This window comes from Budorcas taxicolor, chromosome 6, assembly GCF_023091745.1.
Source record: "Budorcas taxicolor isolate Tak-1 chromosome 6, Takin1.1, whole genome shotgun sequence".
Classification (NCBI taxonomy): Eukaryota; Metazoa; Chordata; class Mammalia; order Artiodactyla; family Bovidae; genus Budorcas; species Budorcas taxicolor.
The window spans coordinates 103,559,194-103,582,341 of record NC_068915.1 but is presented as its reverse complement, the minus strand read 5'-3'; the positions used below and the strand labels follow the sequence as shown (position 1 = coordinate 103,582,341).

Below are 23,148 nucleotides of genomic sequence, written 5' to 3'. Positions count from 1 at the left end.
TTTCCTCCTCCAGGGGATCGTCTCAACCTAGAGATCGAACCTGCATCTTTTATGTCTCCTACATTGGCAGGCAGGTTCTTTACCATGAGCGCCACCTGGGAAAAGCACAAAAATGCTGTTAATTACTCCAAGGGCCACTACCCAGAAATAATTATCAGTAGCATTAGGCAAAGCACACTCTAGGAATCTTTCTACGTATGTATGTAAATAGATGAATGGATGGATGGATGGGTTATACAGATGGATAAATGGATGAGTGGATAAATGGGTTATGGACAGTGGATGGATAGATGATGAGTGGACAAATGGGCAGATGAATGGATGGATGGATGCAGAGATGGTTGGGGGATGGATGGATAGACAGAATAAATGGATAGATGGATGGATGGGTGGACAAAGAGCCAGATGAAAGGAGAGGCAAACAGATGGAGTGATGGACAATGGGTGGATAGATGGACATGACTATAAAAATGAGATCATAATCCATATAAAATAATATATATTTTATGTATCTGTTTTGTTGCTTGCCTGCTCTATCCACTAGAATATCAGTTCCTGAGAGACTGGGCTTCATCTGTTTACTTTGCTGCTAAAATCCCAGGGCCTAGGATAGCACTTGCCACTTACTAGGAGCACAGTCAATATTTATTCAAGAAAAAGGCCTCTTCAGAAGATGTTAAGCTGACTCTAAGAAGGAATGATGCTAAAGCTGAAACTCCAGTACTTTGGCCACCTCATGCGAAGAGTTGACTCATTGGAAAAGACTCTGATGCTGGGAGGGATTGGGGGCAGGAGGAGAAGGGGACGACAGAGGATGAGATGGCTGGATGGCACCACGGACTCGATGGACATGAGTCTGAATGAACTCCGGGAGTTGGTGATGGACAGGGAGGCCTGGCGTGCTGCGATTCATGGGGTCACAAAGAGTTGGACATGACTGAGCTACTGAACTGAACTGAATTAAAGTCATATTATATGTGGTTAAAAAAGAATTCCACTCTACTGTCTACAAGTCATACTGGCACCTCGAGGGAGTAGAGATGAGTTCAGTGAGGACCTCAGGTGGGGTCCCAACCTCTTCCCGCAGCACAAGGAAACTTTCTGCCTTGTTGAGTTAGTACCATTCATTTTAAAATGAGCTCCCCCTTCCCATTTTAATCACAAAACAATTAGGAAATATTTTGCTTCAAAGGGAATGGTGCAGTAGCATGAAATGAGTAGCACCTTTAAAGGAAGAGAAACTGGTTTAAAACCAGCTCCACCACTGACTGGCTGTGGGACCTTGGCTAAGTCACATCACCTCTCTGACCCTCAGTTTCTTCATCTGTCCAGTGATGGTCCTCTCCATGCCTCTCCGCGACACTGGGCTGACATCCACTGCTGCTGGTACCATTGCCATCTCAGAAGGAGTGATGGATTTGCAGCAGTGCCTCGGGGAGGCTCTTCCCACTGCCAGGGCCCCCAGAGCAACAGTGAGTATTAACTGGGATGATGTGTGATGTGTCTAGCACAGAGCAGGCATTTGAGTGTTATATTGACATTGTCATAAATATGCAAAGTTGCATAAATATGAAAACATGGGTGCTCATGTGGAAATGATCCTTCATGCAAATATTGTAATTCAAACTATGCTGTCCCTAAGGTAGTGTAATAAGCAGGAAATAAAACAAAAGACACGGGGGGGGGGAGGGTTGGGAGGAAGGGGGAGAGAAAGACAGAGATTGCAGGGGAAAGAAGAAAAAGAAGGAGGAGAAGAGGAAGAGGAGGAAGAGGGGGAGGAGCATTTAGAAGAAGTAGAAAGAATGGGGGTGGGACTGGGTTTCCCTGGTTATTCTCTTGCCTGGTACAAAGAAGAAACAGGCAAAAACAGGACTCTTCTACAAAGGGAGTGATGGTTAATTTTATAGGTCAACTTGTCTGGGCCACAGTGCCAAGATTTATATGGAGAAACATAATTCTGGATATATCTGTGAAGTAGCTTTTGAATGAGATTAACACTTGAGTCAGTGGACTTAAAGCAGATTGCCCTCCACAATGTGGGTGGGCTCCATCTAATCAGGTGAAAGCTTGAACAGAACAAAGACTGACCCCTGAGCCAGAGGGAATTCTGCCAGTAGTGGGCCTTTGAACTTGAACTGCGACACTGGCTCTTTCCTGGTCTCCAGGCTGCTCTTCTATATTGTCAGCCTATTTGGACTTGCCAGTCTCCACAATCACATATGCTAATTCCTTAAAGTAAACCTCTTTCTCCCTCTTTTCCCAAGTCTTTGTGATTCTGTTTCTCTGGAAAACCCTCACTAATACACAAGGGCTGGAAAGAAAGAAATGAAGTTGAGTAGACATTGCTGGGGGATTCTACAAGGCACAGGATGGGGAGGGGGTGCAAAGCAAAGTCACCCTCCTAATGATTCCTGCTGCTCAAGGCTTCCATCCCATCAGCATTTTACCGCTGACAGAGCCAGTTCTTTAGCAGAGTTCACAGTTTAAAAGAGCCAGCAAATTAGGGATGAACCTGGATGATATTCTACACATGACACTTTGGCCATCTGTCAAGTCTCTTAGTGACAAAGAAGAAGGGGAATCACAGTGAGCATGGGAGATGGCTCAGTTCCCACAGAGACCCAGGCCAGGAGCAGCATGTGCTCTGCAGGGCAACAGGGCAGGAAGAGCACGTGTTGTGTAGTCACCAACCCCAGGCCGAGTCCTGAGCTCCAAGGAGGACGGTGAGCCCTGGAACCCTAAGCCACCCATTCATACCTTGGTTGCTCTATTTGCAAAATAGAAAAGATAGTTCCTGATTCCCAGCTTTCTGCAGGGATTAAATGAATAACTGATATGAGTGCCTAGGATGATACTCAACGCACAACAGGTGTTCTGGAAACTTCTGCTCCCTCCCCCATCCCCAGTCTGGAGCTCAGGCTAAGAGATGTGGGGTAGAAGAATGTGGGCTCCAATCCTAGCTCCACCAGGCTCCTCAATGTGAGCTTGGGCAATAATGTCCCCTCTGGAGGACCTGTGTATAAGGGGATGATAGTAGAATTGCCAGACAGTGAGATGAATGGCAAGTACTCTCCTGGGTCCTGCCATGAGTGGGTACTCCTCTCTTGCTGTAAATATCAAGAAAGCCCCGGGCAGCTCTCATGTCAAAGAGGAAGAAGCATGTTAGACTTAACTACTGACTTTGACACTTAACCTTGTCTTCCTGTCTGGTGTGATTGGCAGAATAATGGCCTCGAAGGTGTTCATGCCCCATGCCAGAACCTGTGAATATGTCATTTTACATGGCAAGGGACTTTGTGATGAAGCTTAATGATCATGAGCTGAGAGTATCCTAGACTGATTATCCAGATGAGTCCAACCTCATCATCATACAGGTCCTTAAAAGCACAGTACTTTTCCTGCTGGGGTAGGTCAGAGAGAGATGTGATGACGATGGAAGAAGCATCAGTAAGATGTGATTTGTTGAGTTTGAAGGTGAAAGAAGGGAGCCATGATCTAAGAAATTCAAATGCCTCTAGAAACTGGTAACAGCCATCAGCTGACAGCTAGCAAGGAAATGAAAACCTCAGTCCTACAACCACAATGAATCAAATTCTGACAATTACTGGAATGAGGAGGAGACAGATTCTCCCAGAGCCTTAGAAGGAGTACAGACCTGTTGACACTTTAATTTTAGTCTGGCAAAACCCATGCAGGACTTCTGACCCACAGAACAAGAAGATAATAAATTTGTGTTCTGTTAAGCCACTAAATGGGTAGTAATTTGTTACAGCAGCGATAAGAAACTAATACAAGTGAGAAGATGCGTGTGCCTGTGGACAGTTGTGGCCAATCCTGCTGGCTGGACACCAGAAAGTGCCCCTACCCCTGCTCCCTGCTGGCTCCCTTTGGAGGCTGAAAAGGAAGTGTGGAACTTGCAGCCCCCCAGCAACCAGGGATCCATGGGTCGGGTCTCCTCAGGACATGAGTATAATTTGCTTCAGAAACTTGGTGGCATGTACTTTCTTGGAAAGAAAAGATAGCAGAGTGATTGTGTTCTACCTTCACCCTCTTCACGTGAACACAGACACAGCAGCTGGAACTTCAAGGAGAGGTGGGAAGAATCAGAGTGTAACAGTGACATCGTTGAACTGAAGCAAGGTCAGCAACACCTACCTCCCAATGGCCTGTGACTGGCATAAGCCACTGTCACAAATCACATTTGCTGAGACTCAAAGAAACCAGGAAGCCCGCCTTCGGATGCACATAAAACACCACTAGTAGAATTACGTAACTCTGCGTATGACTCCGTGTGCACAGCCTCGCGCTCTGTCTCAGGAACACTGGTGAGGGCTGCAGCTCTGGCCAAGAATGGGACTACCTAACCTCAACACAGAAAAGTTGAAACGTGGTGTACAATCTCAGCATTCTCCTTATATGGCCCAGATTTCAATGACTAACTTCATCCCTGGTAGAACTTACTCCGTGTATATTAAACCTATTTAAGACTGAGAAGAAGACCATTTGGGTGCCTGTCTAATCACAGAAAAGAAACTGACCAGGGAAGTGATTACTATTGTTTTTGCTCCTGTTGTAACCCCAACTGAATGTCCCCTAGGTGCTGGCCCTGGGCCGGGCCTTTTCACAAATCCTCTTAGCAGTTCTCAAGGTTCCTGTTACCCTCTGTGTCCTGCAGGTGAGGAAACGTGGACTCTGAGAAAAAGGTCAAGTTATGGGCTGGCAAGGGATGGACCCAAGGCACAGTGAACTTGTTCTCACCTGGCCATACAGGGTCACAAAGGTGTCAGTCTCCATATTTTCCAGCAAATCTTCCAGCACGACACTGTCTTCTTGCTCCTCTCTCAAACTAGGGTGAAAACAAAATCTCCATCAGTTCAGTGTTGTTATAAAGTGATCCTATGAGAAAACTGTCTAGTTGGTTAAATAACAAAGTATCAAAAACCTAATCTACATGATTTAAAAAAAAATCTATCAAAAGAGATAGCCAGAAGAAGCTGTCCTCTTTTTAGCTAGATTATCTCGCAAATACATGAATCAGGGACTGCTCACCAGGATGGAGAGCTCCTTTAAGTGAGAATTTTTGTGGGAACTATATGGAGACTTTTCTGTGGCTTTGAAGGGCAATTTGTACTCTGCATGGCTATTAGTATAACTGATGTCATCTTGGGCCCTTACAGTATTTCCTGTCCTTCTGCTGACCCACCCAGGACTGTGCAATTAATCACTTCTCTGTCATCAAAGGCTTTGTAGTTAATAGATATTGTTTAACAATCATTCAGTTCAGTTCAGTTGCTCAGTCGTGTCCGACTCTTTGCGACCCCATGAATCGCAGCACGCCAGGCCTCCCTGGCCATCACCATCTCCCGGAGTTGATTCAGACTCACGTCCATCGAGTTGGTGATGCCATCCAGCCATCTCACCCTCTGTCGTCCCCTTCTCCTCCTGCCCCCAATCCCTCACAGCATCAGAGTCTTTTCCAATGAGTCAACTCCTCGCATGAGGTGGCCAAAGTACTGGAGTTTCAGCTTCAGCATCATTCCTTCCAAAGAAATCCCAGGGTTGATCTCTTTCAGGATGGACTAGTTGGATCTCCTTGCAGTCCAAGGGACTCTCAAGAGTCTTCTCCAACACCACAGTTCAAAAGCATCAATTCTTCGGTGCTCAGCCTTCTTCACAGTCCAACTCTCACATCCATACATGACCACAGGAAAAACCATAGCCTTGACTAGATGGACCTTAGTCAGCAAAGTAATGTCTCTGCTTTTGAATATGCTATCTAGGTTGGTCATAACTTTTCTTCCAAGGAGTAAGCGTCTTTTAATTTCATGGCTGCAATCACCATCTGCAGTGATTTTGGAGCCCAAAAAAATAAAGTCTGACACTGTTTCCACTGTTTCCCCATCGATTTCCCATGAAGTGATGGGACCAGGTGCCATGATCTTCGTTTTCTGAATGTTGAACTTTAAGCCAACTTTTGCTCTCCTCTTTCACTTTCATCAAGAGGCTTTTTAGCTCCTCTTCACTTTCTGCCATCAGGGTGGTGTCATCTGCATATCTGAGGTGATTGATATTTTTCCCGGCAATCTTGATTCCAGCTTGTGTTTCTTCCAGTCCAGCGTTTCTCATGATGTACTCTGCATAGACGTTAAATAAGCAGGGTGACAATATACAGCCTTGACGAACTCCTTTTCCTATTTGGAACCAGTCTGTTGTTCCATGTCCATTTCTAACTGTTGCTTCCTTACCTGCATACAGATTTCTCAAGAGGCAGGTTAGGTGGTCTGGTATTCCCATCTCTTTCAGAATTTTCCAGTTTATTGTGATCCATACAGTCAAAGGCTTTGGCATAGTCAATAAAGCAGAAATAGATATTTTTCTGGAACTCTCTTGCTTTTTTCATGACCCAGTGGATGTTGGCAATTTGATCTCTGGTTCCTCTGCCTTTTCTAAAACCAGCTTGAAACATCAGGGAGTTCACGGTTCACGTATTGCTGAAGCCTGGCTTGGAGAATTTTGAGCATTACTTTACTAGCATGTGAGATGAGTGCAACTGTTACAATCATTCTCTGCTAAGTCACTTCAATAGTGTCCGACTCTGTGTGACCCCATAGATGGCAGCCCACCAGGCTCCCCAGTCCCTGGGATTCTCCAGGCAAGAACACTGGAGTGGGTTGCCATTTCCTTCTCCAATGCATGAAAGTGAAAAGTGAAAGGGAAGTCGCTCAGTCGTGTTTGACTTGTAGCGACCCCATGGACGGGCAGCCTACCAGGCTCCTCTGTCCATGGGATTTTCCGGGCAAGAGTACTGGAGTGGGGTGCCATCGCCTTCTCCCTTAGGGTCAGGTATTCTCTGTGCTTTGTTATTCCCTAGAAAAAGATGAAAACCTTCCCTGAAGTATTCCTGGCATCCAGAGACTAGTTACCCATTCATAAATTTTGACTTAGGAACACACATCCCATTTCCAAGCAGCTACCCCATAACATAGGTTACTTAGAAAATTGTCTCAATGGCCTCTCGGTTTAGAGTGAAGCTGTGAAGCCTTCTGTGTTGCTGTCCACGTGATCCCACTATGTGAGTAAGTTACCCTAGATAAATGGATCCATCGGTTAAATGGAGCTACCTGCCTTGCTTTTCAGTCTCAAGACGCCTGCTCAGTACAGTGGGTGCTTTTTGATCCCTCTGACCTCCAACGGTGATCCTAATTAGGTGATCTCAGTATTAGCTGTCATGCCTTGTGCTCAAGAACACCAAGGTCTGGGGTCTTCATCCACCACGTGCTCCTGTGTTGAGGTGGGCCCAGAATCATCTCCCAAGGGTGGACCTGGCTCTGACCACAGAAGCTGGGTGGCACCTTATCACATGAGGTCTCCATCAGGCTTCTTGACTTCCCCACAAGGTGGCCTTCCCAGTCTATCCCCTCAGCTGATTAAAGCTGGTATTCTGGGTTATCTATCCTGCCTCTTGCTGGTTATTAGGCCTGGTATGCTGCAATTCATGGGGTCGCAAAGAGTTGGACACGACTGAGCGACTGAACTGAACTGAAACCCTGTGAGGGTACAACTCATACAAAAAGCTGGATCCGCAGCAATTTTCTCCATGAAGCATGGAATACATTAGGGTGTTAAATATACTAAAATCCATAATCAAGTCCAAGTCAAATCAACATCTCTGAGCATTTTCCTCTGATCAAACAGAGTCAGCCTCTTATGCAATTATTTCAGTGGAACAGAATTGTGCTTTGATGTTGTGTTTACACAGAAAAGCATAATCAAACACATTAAAGTCACCTGTAATCTCACCACACAGAAATCACATCTATTACAATCTGGCCTATTTTCTTTCAATGAATTTGCATTTTCAAAAATGGAGTCATGCTATGTATTACAGTTTTCACCCTGTTCTTCACAGTGGAAAATTACAAAGCTGTTAAAAATTGTGTTTTCCGAAAGATACATGTACCCCTGTGTTCACTGCAACACCAGTTACAATAGCCAAGATATGGAAGCAACCTAAGTGTCCATCCACAGATGAATGCATAAAGAAGATGTCATACACTGGGTCCTTAGCTCACCTCTGCTGGTGATGCTCCAGTAGCTTCTGACCCTTGCTAAGGGCTCGCCGCAGGACAGCAGAGACCTGCCTTTCAGAATCTGTCTCCTCCGGTTCTTGCAGAAGCCCAGGTCCTTCACCTGCCCACTGCTGCCAACTGTCCAGTGCCCGCTGCAGCTGGGCCGCCTCCTGGGGTGCCAGCTGGTCCTCCAGCTTTCTCTCCAGCTCCTGGAGCTCCTGCACACAGAGGGGCAGGTACTGAGCACAAGGCAGGTGGGCCGAGGGATAAAATCCACCCCTCTTGGCTCGGCGCTGCAAACCAGGCAGGACCTCCTCTTCTTTTTTTAAATTAATTAATTTATTTTAATTGGAGGCTAATTACTTTACCATACTGTAGTGGGTTTTGCCATACATTGACATGAATCAGCCATGGGTGGACATGTGTTCCCCATCACTGTCCGCCCCCTGCCATCCAGCTGTGCAAACAGCACAATGAGACTGCATCCGGGTCTCTCACACCTTGTGCCTTTGCACATGCTGTGCCCCTATCTGCAGGCCCTTTCTCTGTTTGCCTGGCCAACTCCAAGTCTTCTTTCAAAGACTGGCTTTAGAAGACCCTCCTTGGGGAAACTGCTTTGTGCTGGTCTCAGCCATAGTCCATGATGTTCCTGGCTGGAGCTGCTAGGGGTCCTCACCTCGGTCCACATTCCCTGTGGCAGCCCCCAGAGACATTTCCCTGTTGGGCCGATGCTGAGGTTAGACCAGTCCTTGTGATTCTTATGACTATTTTTGTGACTTCTTGTGAATCTATAATTATTTCAAAATAAAAAAGCTGAAAAATATTATATTCAGTAAAACTTCAGTATTAAACATTCAGTACAAATTAAATATTAAACAGACACTAAAAAATGAAGGGTAGAAAGATGTGAGGGAACAGAAGCATGTTACGAAGTTAGCAGCTTGTGCCTGTGCACTGGGACAACACCTCAGCCACAACCATCAAGGACCTTGAAAACACAAGGAACACATTCTAGAGGGTACATGGCACACCTGGGCCACACAGCAGGGTCACAAGGAGAGAAAAAGAACATGGCCTGGGTGCTCTGCCATTTTGGGGGTCAAAGGTGGGGTACCTAGGGATCACTGGTTCTCTCTCTGTTGGTGAACTTAAAAGAGCAGGAATTAGGGTGCAGAGAGGGCAAAGCAGGTTCACTCAAGAGGTCAGGTATGTAGGTCAACCAGAACTTCCCAGAAACAGGAACTTCATGGGTGGGGCAGTCTGCTTTTATCTAGTTGTTTAGTTGGCAACCTGTTTATTTCAGTCGGATGTTTTCGAAATGGTTGCCTCGGTAATCAAAAGCTGTCAGGGACTTACTACAGGCTCCCTACGTTCCTTGGGAGATACAGACACCCCTTCCTCAACTGCCCACTCACTACCCCTAGTATTTTCCTGTTACAGACTGAATGACTGCTTGTGGTGCCTTAGATCCATATGCTGGATCCCTAATCCTCAGTGAGAGGGTGCCTGGAGGTGTGGGCTTTAGGGGTTAGTAGGGCTTCCCAGGTGGCACTAGTGGTAAAGAACCCACCTATCAAGGCAAGAGATGCAAGAGATGCAGGCTCCATCCCTGAGTTGGGAAGATCCCCTGGAGGAGAAAATGGCAACCCACTCCAGTTTTCTTGCTGGGAAAATCTCATAGGCAGAGGAACCTGGCAGGCTACAGTCCATAGGACTGCAAAGAGTCAGAGAGGACTGCAAGCAGTCCTGCATAGGTTTAGACAGACATGAGGGTGGGGCCTCCCATGATGGGATTAGTGCCCTTATAGGAAGAAAAAGAGATTGGCGCTCTCTCTGTCACATGACGGCACAGTGAGAAGGCAGCTGTGTGCAAACCACAACGATTCTTCACCAGAAACAGAATCGGCTGGCACCTTGATCTTGGACTTCCCAGCCTCAAGAACCGTGAGAAAATCAATGTCTGTTCTTTAAGCCCTGAAGTCTATGTGTTTGAACCCAGAAGCACAAGCAGACTGGAACAATGCTCTATTTCCTGCTAGAGTGTGAGCTCCGGGGGTGCAGGGCTGCATTTCTACCCCCTCACCTGCAGCCCATGGCACCTGCCCAGCAACTCACACCTGTTACAGATGTATGTGGGGTATCAGCATGTATTCTACACAATGAAGGCTGGGCTGGACCAGCAAACGTGGATCATGCCTCACACCAACCATTCTCAGGTCATGCCCAGCGCTGCTCTCAGTGCCCTGCATAGATTCATCTCATTGAATCCTTATAAAAATTACATGGAAACCATACTTATTTTCCGTTAGCTATGTGGAAACTGAGGCAGAAAGAAAAAGTAATTTTCCAGGTCATGTGATTCTTAAGGGGGCTTCCCAGGTGGCTCAGCAGTGAAGAATCCATCTGCAATGCAGGAAACACAGGACACATGGGTTTGGTTCCTGGATCAGAAAAACCCCCTGGAGCAAGGCATGGCAACCCACTCCAGTATTCTTGTCTGGAGAATCCCATGGACAGAGGAACCTGGAGGGCTGCAGTTCATAGGGTTGTAAAGAGTTGGACATGACTGAAGGGACTCAGCACGTATGTCCATGAATCTTTAGTGGCAGAACGAGAATATGGTGCCAGGTCAGCTGGCTCCATGATTTGGTTTGTGCCCTAACCCTCAAGCTATACTGTCTCTCACTGGCCAAACAAGAAATTGGCAGCCTGAGGCCATCAGAGTCAGAGAATCTGGGAACAAGAGACTATCCACAGTCTGTTTAGGTGGGGAAGAGAGGGTGGGCAGGAAGGTGGGCTTTAGGGGTTACTGGCCAGTGTTCTACCAAGGGGTGGGGTGAGGGTGGGGTTTGATCCTAAGAGGCCTTGGATAGACGTCATCAGGTGATGGTCATCGGTGATCTTCCTAAATTTTGTACAAAACAATCTGCCTTTTTGCAGAGGCACCAAAGCTTGCATCAAAGTCTCAGAAACATTACTCAAAAATCAAGACATGGAGAAAATGGCCAGAGAGGTAAACTGAGGTCATGGCATGGAGAGCATATAGCTTTCGCCTCCAGTGCTGTGAAAAGTTTGGGATGCTCTGAGTACGGGCTTCTGGCATGATGAGATTTCCAGTTGTTGCCATCCTTCTCTTTGCTGCATCCCAAATGGAAACATAACCAAACACAGGGCTTCCAACAGCACTAATGAGTTTCCACTCCCATGTTCTGTCAGCGTGCCTGGAGCTGGTCATGGACCAGTCTTCCACTGAGGTGCCAGCCCCAGCCCACTGCATGGGGAAGGAAGGGACAAACCCACACCTGCCAGTGTCCCTGAAACAGGCAGAGAACAGAAAGCTGGCATGTCACACTTTGATTTTCCAAGACCAGGTGAACCCCCGTTGGGAACAAACATATCCTGCAGGTTCTAAGTTGCTGATGGCAGGTTCTCCCAGGGGTCAGTCCTATCCTCAAGCCCCTGCCACTTAGCACTACTGGAATCCAAGATGTGGTTCTAGAATTGAATCCAGAATCTGCTCTCTTCACGAGAGTTTCCATGCTGAGGCAGGGACTCTGGGATTGTCTTGCTCATCCCTCTCCCCAGCAGAGAGTAGGCTTCCCAGGTGTCTCAGCTGTAAAGAATTCGCCTGCCAAACAGGAAACCTGGATTGGATCCCTGGGTCTGGAAAATCCCCTGGAGAAGGAAATGGCAACCCACTCCAGTATTCTCACCCGGAGAATCCCATGAACAAAGGAGCCTGGTAGGCTACGATTCATGGAGTCACAAGCTTTGGACACGACTGAGTAAACAGCAGCCGCAGCCTCCCAACAGGAAGCAGGCGCCTGGCCTATGGAGTCACAGTAATCAGCATCATCTTATTATTAATAATAATAATGGCAATTAGCACGCACCAAACTTCCACATTGTGCTAGATTCGATTCACGGTATCTTTACATGAATTAATATGTTTGACCTTCATAAACCGGCACAAACTAGGAATTTGTTAATACCCCATTATATAAATAAGTTAGCTAAGGAGCAGAGAGTGTAAGGACATGTGAAGTCCCAAGAACCTGAGAGAGGAGTAACTTCAGGTTTCTCTAACTCGGGGCCCTAGCTCTTGCTCCCATTATCTCTGGAAAGCACTCTGTAGACATCTGTTGAATGAATGGATGGATGGACAGAGGGGTAGATGATGATGATGAAGACAGACAGTTCCAGGCCATTTACTGGGCATGAGGGATTCCGGGGTGAATGAGACATGGCCCCTAGACTCTGGAAACTCACAGTCTAGCGTGGGAGACAGTTGTGCAAACACAGATACAGTGACAGGTAACAGGTCACCTCACGGAATCTAGACGGAGGGTGAGCACAGAGCTAGGAGAAATCAACTCTGCCCAAGGGAATCATGGATGGCTTCACAGAAGAAGCAACATTTGGCTTGTTGCAGCTGCCAGAGAGGAGATTGTAGGGTGGGCAGCAGAAGCTTTCTAGACAGAGGTCCTTCAAAGGAACTGAGGCCTGAATGTATCTCAAGCGTTCAGGAAGGTCCAAGGGCTAAAATGCAGGGTCTGAGGGAGGGAGGGGTAGAGGGGATATATTAAAATATGGAGCTGGGAATGGGGCTGTCACTAATTATTTTTATTTTTCAGAAATGTTGCTTTGGCTGAAGGGTGGAGGAGACTGCAGGAGGGAAAGAAGGAGGCAGGTGGGAATTGGTGTGAGAACAGGAACTGGGCTTTGCAAGCAGGAGGTGTGGGCTTTGATTCCCAGTTCTGGGACTGTGGTAAAATGAGTTAACAGTCCTAAGCCTCAACTCCATCTGTAGAATGGGAATAAAAACATCTCGGGGCTGACAGAAGGTTTGCACACTTAACACGATGCCCTGGCCCTGATGAGAGCTACTCCTGGTGTGATTTTTTGTTTTCAGGTCTAGATTTGTCTGAGTAGCGAAGCTGGGTGGCAAAGGTCAAAAGTAAGAAAATTAAGGCAGAATCGACAGACTGAGTGACTGGTGGTGAGCGGGCAGTAAGGCAGAGGACAGAAAAGGAAGACATCCAGTCCAGGCTTGGAAAAGTAGATACGCACCAAGCAACTTGCTGCTGCTAAGTTGCTTCAGTCGTGTCCGACTCTGTGCGACCCCATAGACGGCAGCCCACCGGGCTCCCCCGTCCCTGGGATTCTCCAGGCAAGAACACTGGAGTGGGTTGCCATTTCCTTCTCCAAGGCATGAAAGTGAAAAGTGAAAGTGAAGTCGCTCAGTCGTGTCCGACTCCTAGCGACCCCATGCACTGCAGCCCTCCAGGCTCCCCCGTCCATGGGATTTTCCCGGCAACAGTACTGGAGTGGGGTGCCATTGCCTTCTCTGACGAAGCAACTTAAACTGTATTAAATACAGTGGGTGCAGTTAGCCTGGGGTCACATGATGTGTTATGAGTAAGACCATCACATTTAAAGCTGCTCATGATTGCCATTCAACTCCATGATTCAGTTCTGTCCTTTCTGTGGTCCAATTTCACAAAATGAGTCTAAACGCTTCATCAAATGAAGGGAACCTGACACAGTTTTCTTAGGAATCACTATTTCCAAAGCATTTCATTTCATGCTTTTAAAATTCTGAATGTATAACAGCTTAAAAGCCCATTCCCAACAGGAAAGTGGTTTTCCCAGAATGATCAAATTGCAGGATGAAAGTCTAATATCAAGTGTAAAATGATAGGTTTGTCTTCCCTCCAAATGTAAATCTTCATTAAAAAAAAAAAAAAACAGCATTGTATCCATAGTTTTATCAGTTGCTTCCAATTCAGGACATATTACCTCTTCTACTTCAAGCACATTCGAAAATAAGGAAGCTTTGATGTCACTCAAAAGGGCTTTAATGTAAAATTGAAAATGTAAGTATTGTGCTACCCAATTGCTAGTAGAAACGAGGGTTGTTGCAAGTAATAAGGGCCATTAGGTGTCTTAGGGTTGAATTGAGGTGTTTCTCACAGAGTTCATAAGCTCCTCCTTCCCCTCTATACTTCATTATAATGAAGAGATGAATTGGGAATTAAAAGCCAGCAGCTCCTAGTGTCTCACTTTTTTGCTTATTTGCTTGACACGTGACCATGGTCCTGCCCCTCCTCTGAAGACCTCACCTCCTTCACCTGTAATTCCAAGAGGTGGCCTTGCCTCCATGCCAATCACCTACCAGTGATACTCCCTGTGGGTTTTGGGTAAATAGCTTACAGGATTTCCTCCTATTACTAATTTGCTAAGGAGTCTTTCATTGGATGAGCGCTGAATTCAATAAATTACCTGTTCTGTTCATACCAAAATAATCACAGGAATTGTGTTTCTTTAATCTGTTAATCTGATGAATTTTGTTCACACATGTTTCAGTGTTAAACCAACCTTATCTTCCGGGGAAAAACTCATACTGGTCGTGCTGTATCTTTTTATAGATGATTGGGTTATTCATTAATATTTTGTTAGGCTCATAGGTAAGACTAAACTGTATTCTTTCTCATACTAGTCATGTCTCGTTGTGGTGTTAAGGTTATATGAGCTTCATGAAAGGAGGAATATTCCGGACTTTTATTAACATCTGAATGATCTGCATATGAGATTGGAAATTTTTGCTACCTTAAGGTTTGGTGGAGTTCGCCTATAAAACCATCAAGGTTAGATATTTGTGTGTGTGTCAGAAGATTCTGAAACTATTGAATCAATTTCTTTCATGGTAACAGGACTATGGAGATTTTTTTCTACTTGAGCCAATTTTTGTGAGCTACAATTTTTTTAGAAATGTTGAAATTCACCTACATAAAATTATTGCTCATAGAATTCTCTTATTTTTAAAACCTCTAGGGCATCTATTGTCATGTTGCCTTTTATACTTCTGATGTTACTTCTTTACCTCTTTTTTAAATGGTCAATCTTGCCAGATATTTGCATATCTAATTTAATTCATCACCTTGGAGATTTTCTGACTGAATGGCTAAAGTATTTTTTAATTCCTTTGTCCTGGTAGCAGAAACCTTTGATGACAAACTCACAGGGGGACTCCCCGCCCCCAACCCTGGCAGGGCTGGAGATGGACAGGTGATCCTCCTTTGAGCACAAGTGGCTTCCCCCCAACCACCCACCCTCCGCACCAACCCCACTGGTTGCTCTTCTCCTCAGGACATCCCACAGCCCCACCTCCTGGTCCTTCAGATTAACCCCCAACCCCTGGAGGTTCTGGTTTTCTCCCTTTGCTTTTGGATTTCAGCCTCTGGGTTTGCATTCATCTCTTTCTGTGAGTTCAGAGTTTTCCAAGCTATCCTCATCCCTTGGGGATTTTCCTCATCCTACTGTGAGCTCACAAAGCAAGAAAAAGTACATTGATTTTTATTTATCCAGTGTCGGATGTTTTGTGCTGGGATATCCACAAGGTTTCCCCTTCCTTCCTATCCCTACAAGCAGGTTTCACAGTGCAGGGTGACCTCTATTTGCTGGAAAAATAGCCTGGACTCTTCAGAATCTGGGCTTCCCAGGTGGCGCAGTAGTAAAGAATCTGCCTGCCAATGTGGAAGACACAAGAGATGCAGGTTCGATCCCTGGGATGGGAAGATCCCCTGGAGAAGGAGATGGCAACCCACTCCAGTATTCTTGTCTGGGAAATCCCATGGACAGAGGAGCCTGGCGGGCTACAGTCCATGGGGTTACAAAGAGTCGGACACGACAGAGCAACCAAGCACACATGCTTCAGAGTCCAATGTTATTTATGATTTTCTATGAAGCAATGGGAACCTCCATCGACGGGATCAACTGAGATATCTGTGGACATGACCCAGGGGCTAAAGTCAGAAAATAATAGATTTTACTTATGAGCTCTGTGGACCTTGGAAAAACTTGGAAAAAGCTTGACCTGCCACTTGCCCGAATCTCATTTCTTTACTCAAGAATTGGGCACAGAAACACTACCGAGTTCACAGCATGGCTCAATGATTAACTGACATAACATCTGAAAAAAGCATAATTGCCAAGAGGCATAAAATTGCAACTTATTATTAATCATGCTTAAACGATCATCTTAAGATGCATGATTGAGTAAAGAATTATTAATGCTTAAATGAGAGCATGCCCATTTCACACAGCTCGTTAGTGCTCTCCTGCCACACACACGGCACTCAGTAAATGTGAGTTCCATTTAGGTGACTATTATAATAATACATAAAATTCTAAAATAACACATACAGGAACTAAAATTAGTCCTCAAAGCAGTTACGTCACTAGCTTTTGTGTTATGAATATACCTTCCACACCTTGAAAACATACAGCATGTAGAAATAATGGTAATAATTAAAAATTTGAAAATAAAAACAAATCCAATATTTCATAACATCTAAGGCGCCCTTCACTGAAAGCTGTGCTAAGTTGCTTCAGGCATGTCCAATGCTTTGTGACCCCACGGACTGTAGCCTACCAGGCTGCTCTGTACATGGGATTCTCCAGGCAAGAACAGTGGAGTGGGTTGCCATGCCCTCCTCCAGGGGATCTTCCCAACCCATGGATCCAACATGCATCTCTTATATCTCCCGCATTGGCAGGTGGGTTCTTTACTGCTGGTGCCACCTGGGAAGCCCTCATTGAAAGCTACACAGCTACTTTTCATGGTGGTGGTGGTTTAGTTGCTAAGTCGTGTCTGACTCTTGGGATCCCATGGACTGGGAACCTACCAGGCTTCTGTGTCCATGGGATTCTCCCGGCAAGAATACTGGGGTGGGTTGCCATTTCTCTCTCTACTTTTCATAGCACTCTCAAAGAAACAAATAGCTGCTGGTTGCAAGAGGAATCCCAGGTTCCCAGATGTTAAAAATGCTAACATTTCAAAGGTTTGCTTTCTGAAGGCAATGAAATAGAGGAGCCTTGGGGAGCAACAGTGCACCAGCCTCCCATGTAAGTTACCTCACTCAGCCCTCCCCAGGACCCCTTGGCAGAGACAGGACGGCGGATCACCCATCCGATGGTGGGAGAAATGGAGGCAGTCACCAGAAAGAACCACTGAGGGATGCAGTGTAGCGGGCATCCTTTCCTTCCTGGGTCCTGCACTCACCGGGCTGTGTGACTCCAGAATCTGCACGCAGGCCGACTTGGTCAGGGTCTCCGATGCGCTCAGCTCCTCCAGAAGCAGGTCCTGGATGCTCAGGAGGGCGGTGTATGCCCACAGGGTTCTGGCCATCCTCACCGCCTTCTGGAACTGCAGGGAGACGAGGGACTCGGCAAAGAGTCCCTCCTGGGCCTCCAGCTGCTGCACTCTCTCCCGAAGCAATTCTCCTCGGACCTGGGAGGGGCCAGCCAGAGACCAGAGAGCCATAAGTAAGGGGAGGGCAGAGGATAGAACATGCAGCTTACAAATAGCAGCCGGTATCAGTGGTATTTGTATCGGTGCAGGTAGGCAGCCAGTCATCCAGTCAGGACCCTGAGGAAGGTCTCAAGAGTTAGAAGCAACAGTACTGGAATCTCAGCATGCAATTTAAGACAGCAAGGGCACCTCTGCTCATAAAAACGCTCACTGCAGGGCTTTTGGAATCTAGCTGTTCATTCCACATTTATCATTCTTGGAGGGAAACTGAACTGTGTTGCTCTCCAGGGCAAAACCCTTCAAGCTTCCCCATCCTACAGGATGAAAGTTCAGTCTTCCTAACAAGGTCTCCAAGCCCTTCCCACCCCCATCCAGGCTAAGGTACAGCTGGTCTGTTTCGCCACCGCCACCCCACACCTAGACTTCCATACCCGTGATGGCTCATGCCCTGCCCACCAGGCTCCTTGCATCCACAAATCCAAACTCTTTGCTATGATTCAAATGCCACGCATCCTCGCCCTCCGGAAAACCTCCCGTTTGTTCTCTGCATCTCTGGTTCCCAAGGAGCCACTTTGAAGCATCCTCACTTTGCATATCTATCGCCCCCTTCTCTGTGTTTCCTTCATCTCTCAAGTTTCTCTTCCCAGTTGGCACCGTACTGTTTACCCAAGCAGAACAAAACTCCTCTGGGGGAGGGCTTTAGCACCTGAAGGGCTCAGAAGAAATTCTAAATGAAAGAATCCTTCACTCAACTAAGTAAGTATTGGGGAGACCCGGGTTCAATCCCTGGGTTGGGAAGATCTCCTGGAGAAGGAAATGGCAACCCACTCCAGTATTCTTGCCTGGAAAATCCCATGCACAGAGGAGCCTGTTAGGCTACAGTCTATGAGGTCGCAAAGAGTCAGACACGACTGAGCGACTTCACTTCACTTTGCATATCTGTCGTCCCCTTCTCTGTGTTTCCTTCATCTCTCAAGCACCTCTTCCCAGTTGGCACCAGCAGAACAAAACTCTGGGGGAGGACCTTAGCATCTGAAGGGCTCAGAAGAAATTCTAAATGAAAGAATCCTTCACTCAACTAAGTATGAATAATTTGTTCATTCCAGCATCTCTACATTTTTTTCTCCACATCACTACCTCTTACACTTTCTCTAGAAAACCTGCTACAGAGAACATAGTCTAATAGATGGTAAAGAATCTGCTTGCAATATAGGAGACCCGGATTTGATCTCTGGGTCGGGAAGATTCCCTGGAGGAGGAAATGGCAACCCACTCCAGTATTCTCACCTGGAGAATTCCATGATAGAGGAGCCTGGTGAGCTACAGGCCATGGGGTTACAGAGTCAGACATGACTGAGCTCATGCAACTCAACTCTCTGATTTCACCACTTGAGCCCCTAAGCATAAGTATACATTCCACTCCCCTGCCCGGGAAGCTAAAGCACAACCCCCACAGTAGCCTGCATAAGCACCATATCTCGATGAGGCCCTTAATTTCACCTTTAACGGTTTATGGAATTATATTCGCAGTAGCCCAAAGTCAAAGCAATCCAAATGCTCCTCAACAGATGGATGGATAAACAGAACAGGCTCCTTATCTACATGATGGGATATTATACAGCCTTGAAAAGGAAGTAAATTCAAGCAGATGCTACAGTGTGGATGACAGTGAAATCAACCAGTCACAAATGCATGAATCCCATAGGATTCTGCTTATATGAGTCTCCTAGAACAGTCAAGTTCATAGCGTCAGAACATAGGATGGTGGTTGCCAAAGGCTGGGGAGAGGAGCAGTGGGAGTTAGTGCTTAATGGGGACAAAGTTTTATTTTGGGAAGACAAAAAATTTCTGGGGATGGATGATGTTAATGGTTGTGCACAATGTTAATGTACTTAACACCACTGAACTGGACACTGAGAAAATGGTTAAGATGGCACATTTCATGTTATGTATATTTTACCACCAAAAAAAATTGAAAATAAATGTTTGTGAAACATTTTTTCCTGTCGCGTAACCTATTTTTAAGAGTCACGTGTTTGTATTTAGAGGTTTTAAAGTAGTTGGCATATTTTCATGATGTAGAGGCTGGCAGAAGATGATGCCCTGGGTTCTCCCACGTCTGTACAATTTTCTTGTCCCCATTGTGTGTCCTTCAGAGGAGAGCAAGTCCCAGTTTGAAAGGCTCAGATTTCACCTATATGATCTGTCCTCCAGAAAAAAACTCTGCCACAGGGAGGAGGGAAAAAGTGCCCCAAAGAAGCAAATAGTATACTTTGGGTGTTGTTGGCTGGAAAAGAAAATTATGCTGGGGGAAATTTCAAAGGCTTCTTGGAGAGGTGGTCCTGGCCACAGGCCCTGGAGAAGGAAGAATGACAAAGGAAACTAGTTCTTCAAGACACACTGTGGGGACCTGCATATTTAGCTCACAAAACAGCCCACTATTATCAGGGACCAGAGGCAATAACATGCAGAACCACAGCATGAAACAGTTCCTCTGCAAGTTGTTATAATTCAGCCTCTAAGTTGTGTCCAGCTCTTTGTGACTGCATGGACTGCAGCATGCCAGGCTTCCCTATCCTTCACTATCACTTGGAGTTTGCACAGACTCATGTCCATTGAGTTGGTGATGCCATCTAGCCATCTTATCCTCTGTCACCCCCTTCTCCTCCAGCCTGCAATCGTTCCCAGCATCAGGGTCTTTTCTAGTGAGTCAACTCTTTCCATCTGGTGATCAAAGTATTGGAGTTTCAGCTTCAGTCCTTCCAATGAATATTCAGGGTTGATTTCCTTAGGACTGACTGGTTTGATCTCCTTGCAGTCCAAGGGACTCTCAAAAGTGTTCTCCAACACCACAATTTGTAAGCATCGATTCTTTGGCACTCAGCCTTCTTTATGGTCCAGCTCTCACATCCACACATGACTACTAGAAAAACCACAACTTGAACTATACGGACCTTGGTCAGCAAAGGGACATCTCTGCTTTTTGAGAACTTCATTTCCCTGCTCAGAGGAAACATGAAGTCTTGTTATCAAAAGGATGTTATTAGACCCCACTCCTTCCTGGTTTGGGGCACCAGCTGGACAGCCATCTGCCTGGTGATCTGTAACCAGATCATAGGCTCAAGTCAGTTGGTTTCCTGTATCTCAGGGATCACTTTTGATTATTGTCCAGGTCAAGAAGCAACAGTTAGAACCAGACATGGAACAATGGACTGGTTCCAAACTGGGGAAGGAGTATATCAGGGCTTTACATGTCACCCTAACTTATATGCAGAGTACATCATGAAAAATGCCAGGCTGAATGAAGCACAAGCTGGAATCAAGATTGCCAGGAGAAATATCAATAACCTCAGATACGCAGATGACACCACCCTTATGGCAGAAAGTGAAGAGGAACTAAAAAGCCTCTTGATGAAGGTGAAAGTGGAGAGTGAAAAAAATAGCTTAAAACTCAACATTCAGAAAACTAAGATCATGGCATTAAGTCCCATCATTTCATGGCAAATTAATAGGGAAACAAGGGAAACAGTGACAGACTGTATTTTCTTGGGCTCCAAAATCACTGCAGATGGTGACTGTAGCCATGAAGTTAAAAGATGCTTGCTCCCTGGAAGAAAAGCTATGACCAACTTAGACAGCATATCAAAAAGCAGAGACATTACTTTGCTGACAAAGGTCCGTCTAGTCAAAGCTATGGCTTTTCCAGTGGTCATGTATGGATGTGAGAGTTGGACTATAAAGAAAGCTGAGCACCTAAGAATTGATGCTTTTGAACTTGTGTTGTTGGAGAAGACTCTTGAGTCCCTTAGACTGCAAGGAGATCAAACCAGTCAATCCTAAAGGAAATCATTTCTGAATATTCATTGGAAGGACTGATGCTGAAGCTGAAGCTCCAATACTTTGGCCACCTAATGCGAAGAGCTGACTCATTAGAAAAGACCCTGATGCTGGGAAAGATTGAGGGCAGGAGGAGAAGGAGACAACAGAGAACGGGATGGTTAGATAGCATCACTGACTCAATGGACATGAGTTTGAGCAAACTCTGGAAATTGGTGATGGACAGAGAAGCCTGGCATACTGCAGTCCATGGGGTCGCAAAGAGTCAGACTTGACTGATCGTCTGAACAATAACCAGTGTTTTCAAAAAACGATTGTTTCATATATTTTGTTCATTCCTTTTTGTGTTTTAGGTGAGGGGATAATTTGATGCTTTAATTCTGTCTTGTGTGTGTGTTAGTTGCTCAGTCATGTCCTACTCTTTGTGACCCCACGGACTGTAGCCCACCAGGCTCCTTTGTCCATGGGATTCTCCAGGCAAGAATACTGGAGTGGATTGCCATTTCCTTCTCCAAATTCTGTCTTGGCCCGAAGCAAAATGAGTAGAATTATTTTGATTATTAAATAATCCACTATTTTTAATTGACTATAACAGTGCCTGACACATTGGAGTGTTCAATGATGGTTAGCAGTTGTAGTTTATTGTTCATTTTAATTTTATTATTAAAGGTAGGACATGGTTGGTGCCAGGCTCCCCTGGTGGCTCGGTGACAAAGACTCCGCCTGCAATGCAGGAGATACAGGTCAATCCCTGGGTTGGGAAGATCCCCTGGAGGAGGGCATGGCAACCCACTCCAGTATTCTTACCTGGAGAATCCCAAGGACAGAGGAGTCTGGTCCATGGGGTCACAAAGGTTCAGACAGGACTGAAGTGACTGAGCACGCAGGCACATGGTTGGTGCCATAAAGGAGGTCTTTATATAGGGCTACGATAGTTTAGAGGATGGAGAAGGGAAAGGGGGAGGGGAAAGTTGTGACGACCTCAGCATTTGAGCTGGATATGGAAGGACCCAGGCATTCAGGAAGAGGGACCAGCAAACCAGAGGCACTGAGGCTGGAATGCACGGGGTCCCTATGGGATTAGTGAGAGGGTGAATCAGACCAAAACTGAGAGGAAAAGTGGAAGATAAGGTCATAGAGGTCAGACAGAGACCACAGCACAGAGGCCCTCACCACCAGGTGAAAGTAGGTAGCCTTTCTCTGGAGGCAATAGAAAGGGGGCTATGGAAAGCTTTCTGAAGCTCTTAAAAAGGAAAAATGTGAGTGATGGGAGATAAATAAGAAAAGGATGAAAGGTCCCCTCATGACACACCTGCCATGACCTAAATTTTCACGTTTCCTCCATGTGATTTCAATCTTCCCTGCCTTTGAACAGGTAACGGCCCCAGTAAGCTAAAAAGTCTAGTCCCCTGGAGACACGCAGGGTACAGTGAGGTGGCCAGGAGGGATATCTCATTTTATTTATGCAAAAGTGAAAGTTGCTCAGTCGTGTCCGACTCTTTGCGACCCCATGGACTATACAATCCATGGAATTCTCCAGGCCAGAATGGGTAGCCTTTCTCTTCTCCAGGAGATCTTCCTAACCCAGGGATCGAACCCAGGTCTCCCGCATTGCAGGCGGATTCTTTACCAGTTGAGCCCCAAGGGAAGCCCTATGTATGCAAAGGGATTCCTAAAATGGAGGATAAGTGTAAAGCCTTTTGTATATACTGCAAGAACAACTTGGACAGTGAAATTAAGAAAAGAAAAATTCTTTAACAACCTATTTCTTTCTTCTTTGGAAAACTTAATTTGTTAATTCCAGCACCATGAGAATGTGCCCCTAAAGGGGGCTTTCATCCTTGTCTAAAAGAACTCCTGGGAAAAGATACAGATTTGCATTTCTATGAAGTATTAATGACAGATTTAATTAAATATTCAAGCTACCTA

The 23,148-nt window shown here is 45.9% G+C and overlaps 1 protein-coding gene across 2 annotated transcripts in view; it reads right to left on the bottom strand.

The window, feature by feature from the left end:
* Positions 1 to 23,148, bottom strand: part of EVC2 (EvC ciliary complex subunit 2) — a 151,429-nt gene that overhangs the window by 6,469 nt on the left and 121,812 nt on the right. For both annotated transcript variants that reach the window (XM_052641711.1, XM_052641712.1), the window contains exons 17-19: positions 17,134 to 17,361; positions 8,073 to 8,287; positions 4,759 to 4,846 (exon numbers count right to left, since the gene is read on the bottom strand). In XM_052641711.1, coding sequence (XP_052497671.1) covers positions 4,759 to 4,846; positions 8,073 to 8,287; positions 17,134 to 17,361 — 531 coding nt within the window. The remainder of the gene's footprint in view (positions 1 to 4,758; positions 4,847 to 8,072; positions 8,288 to 17,133; positions 17,362 to 23,148) is intronic.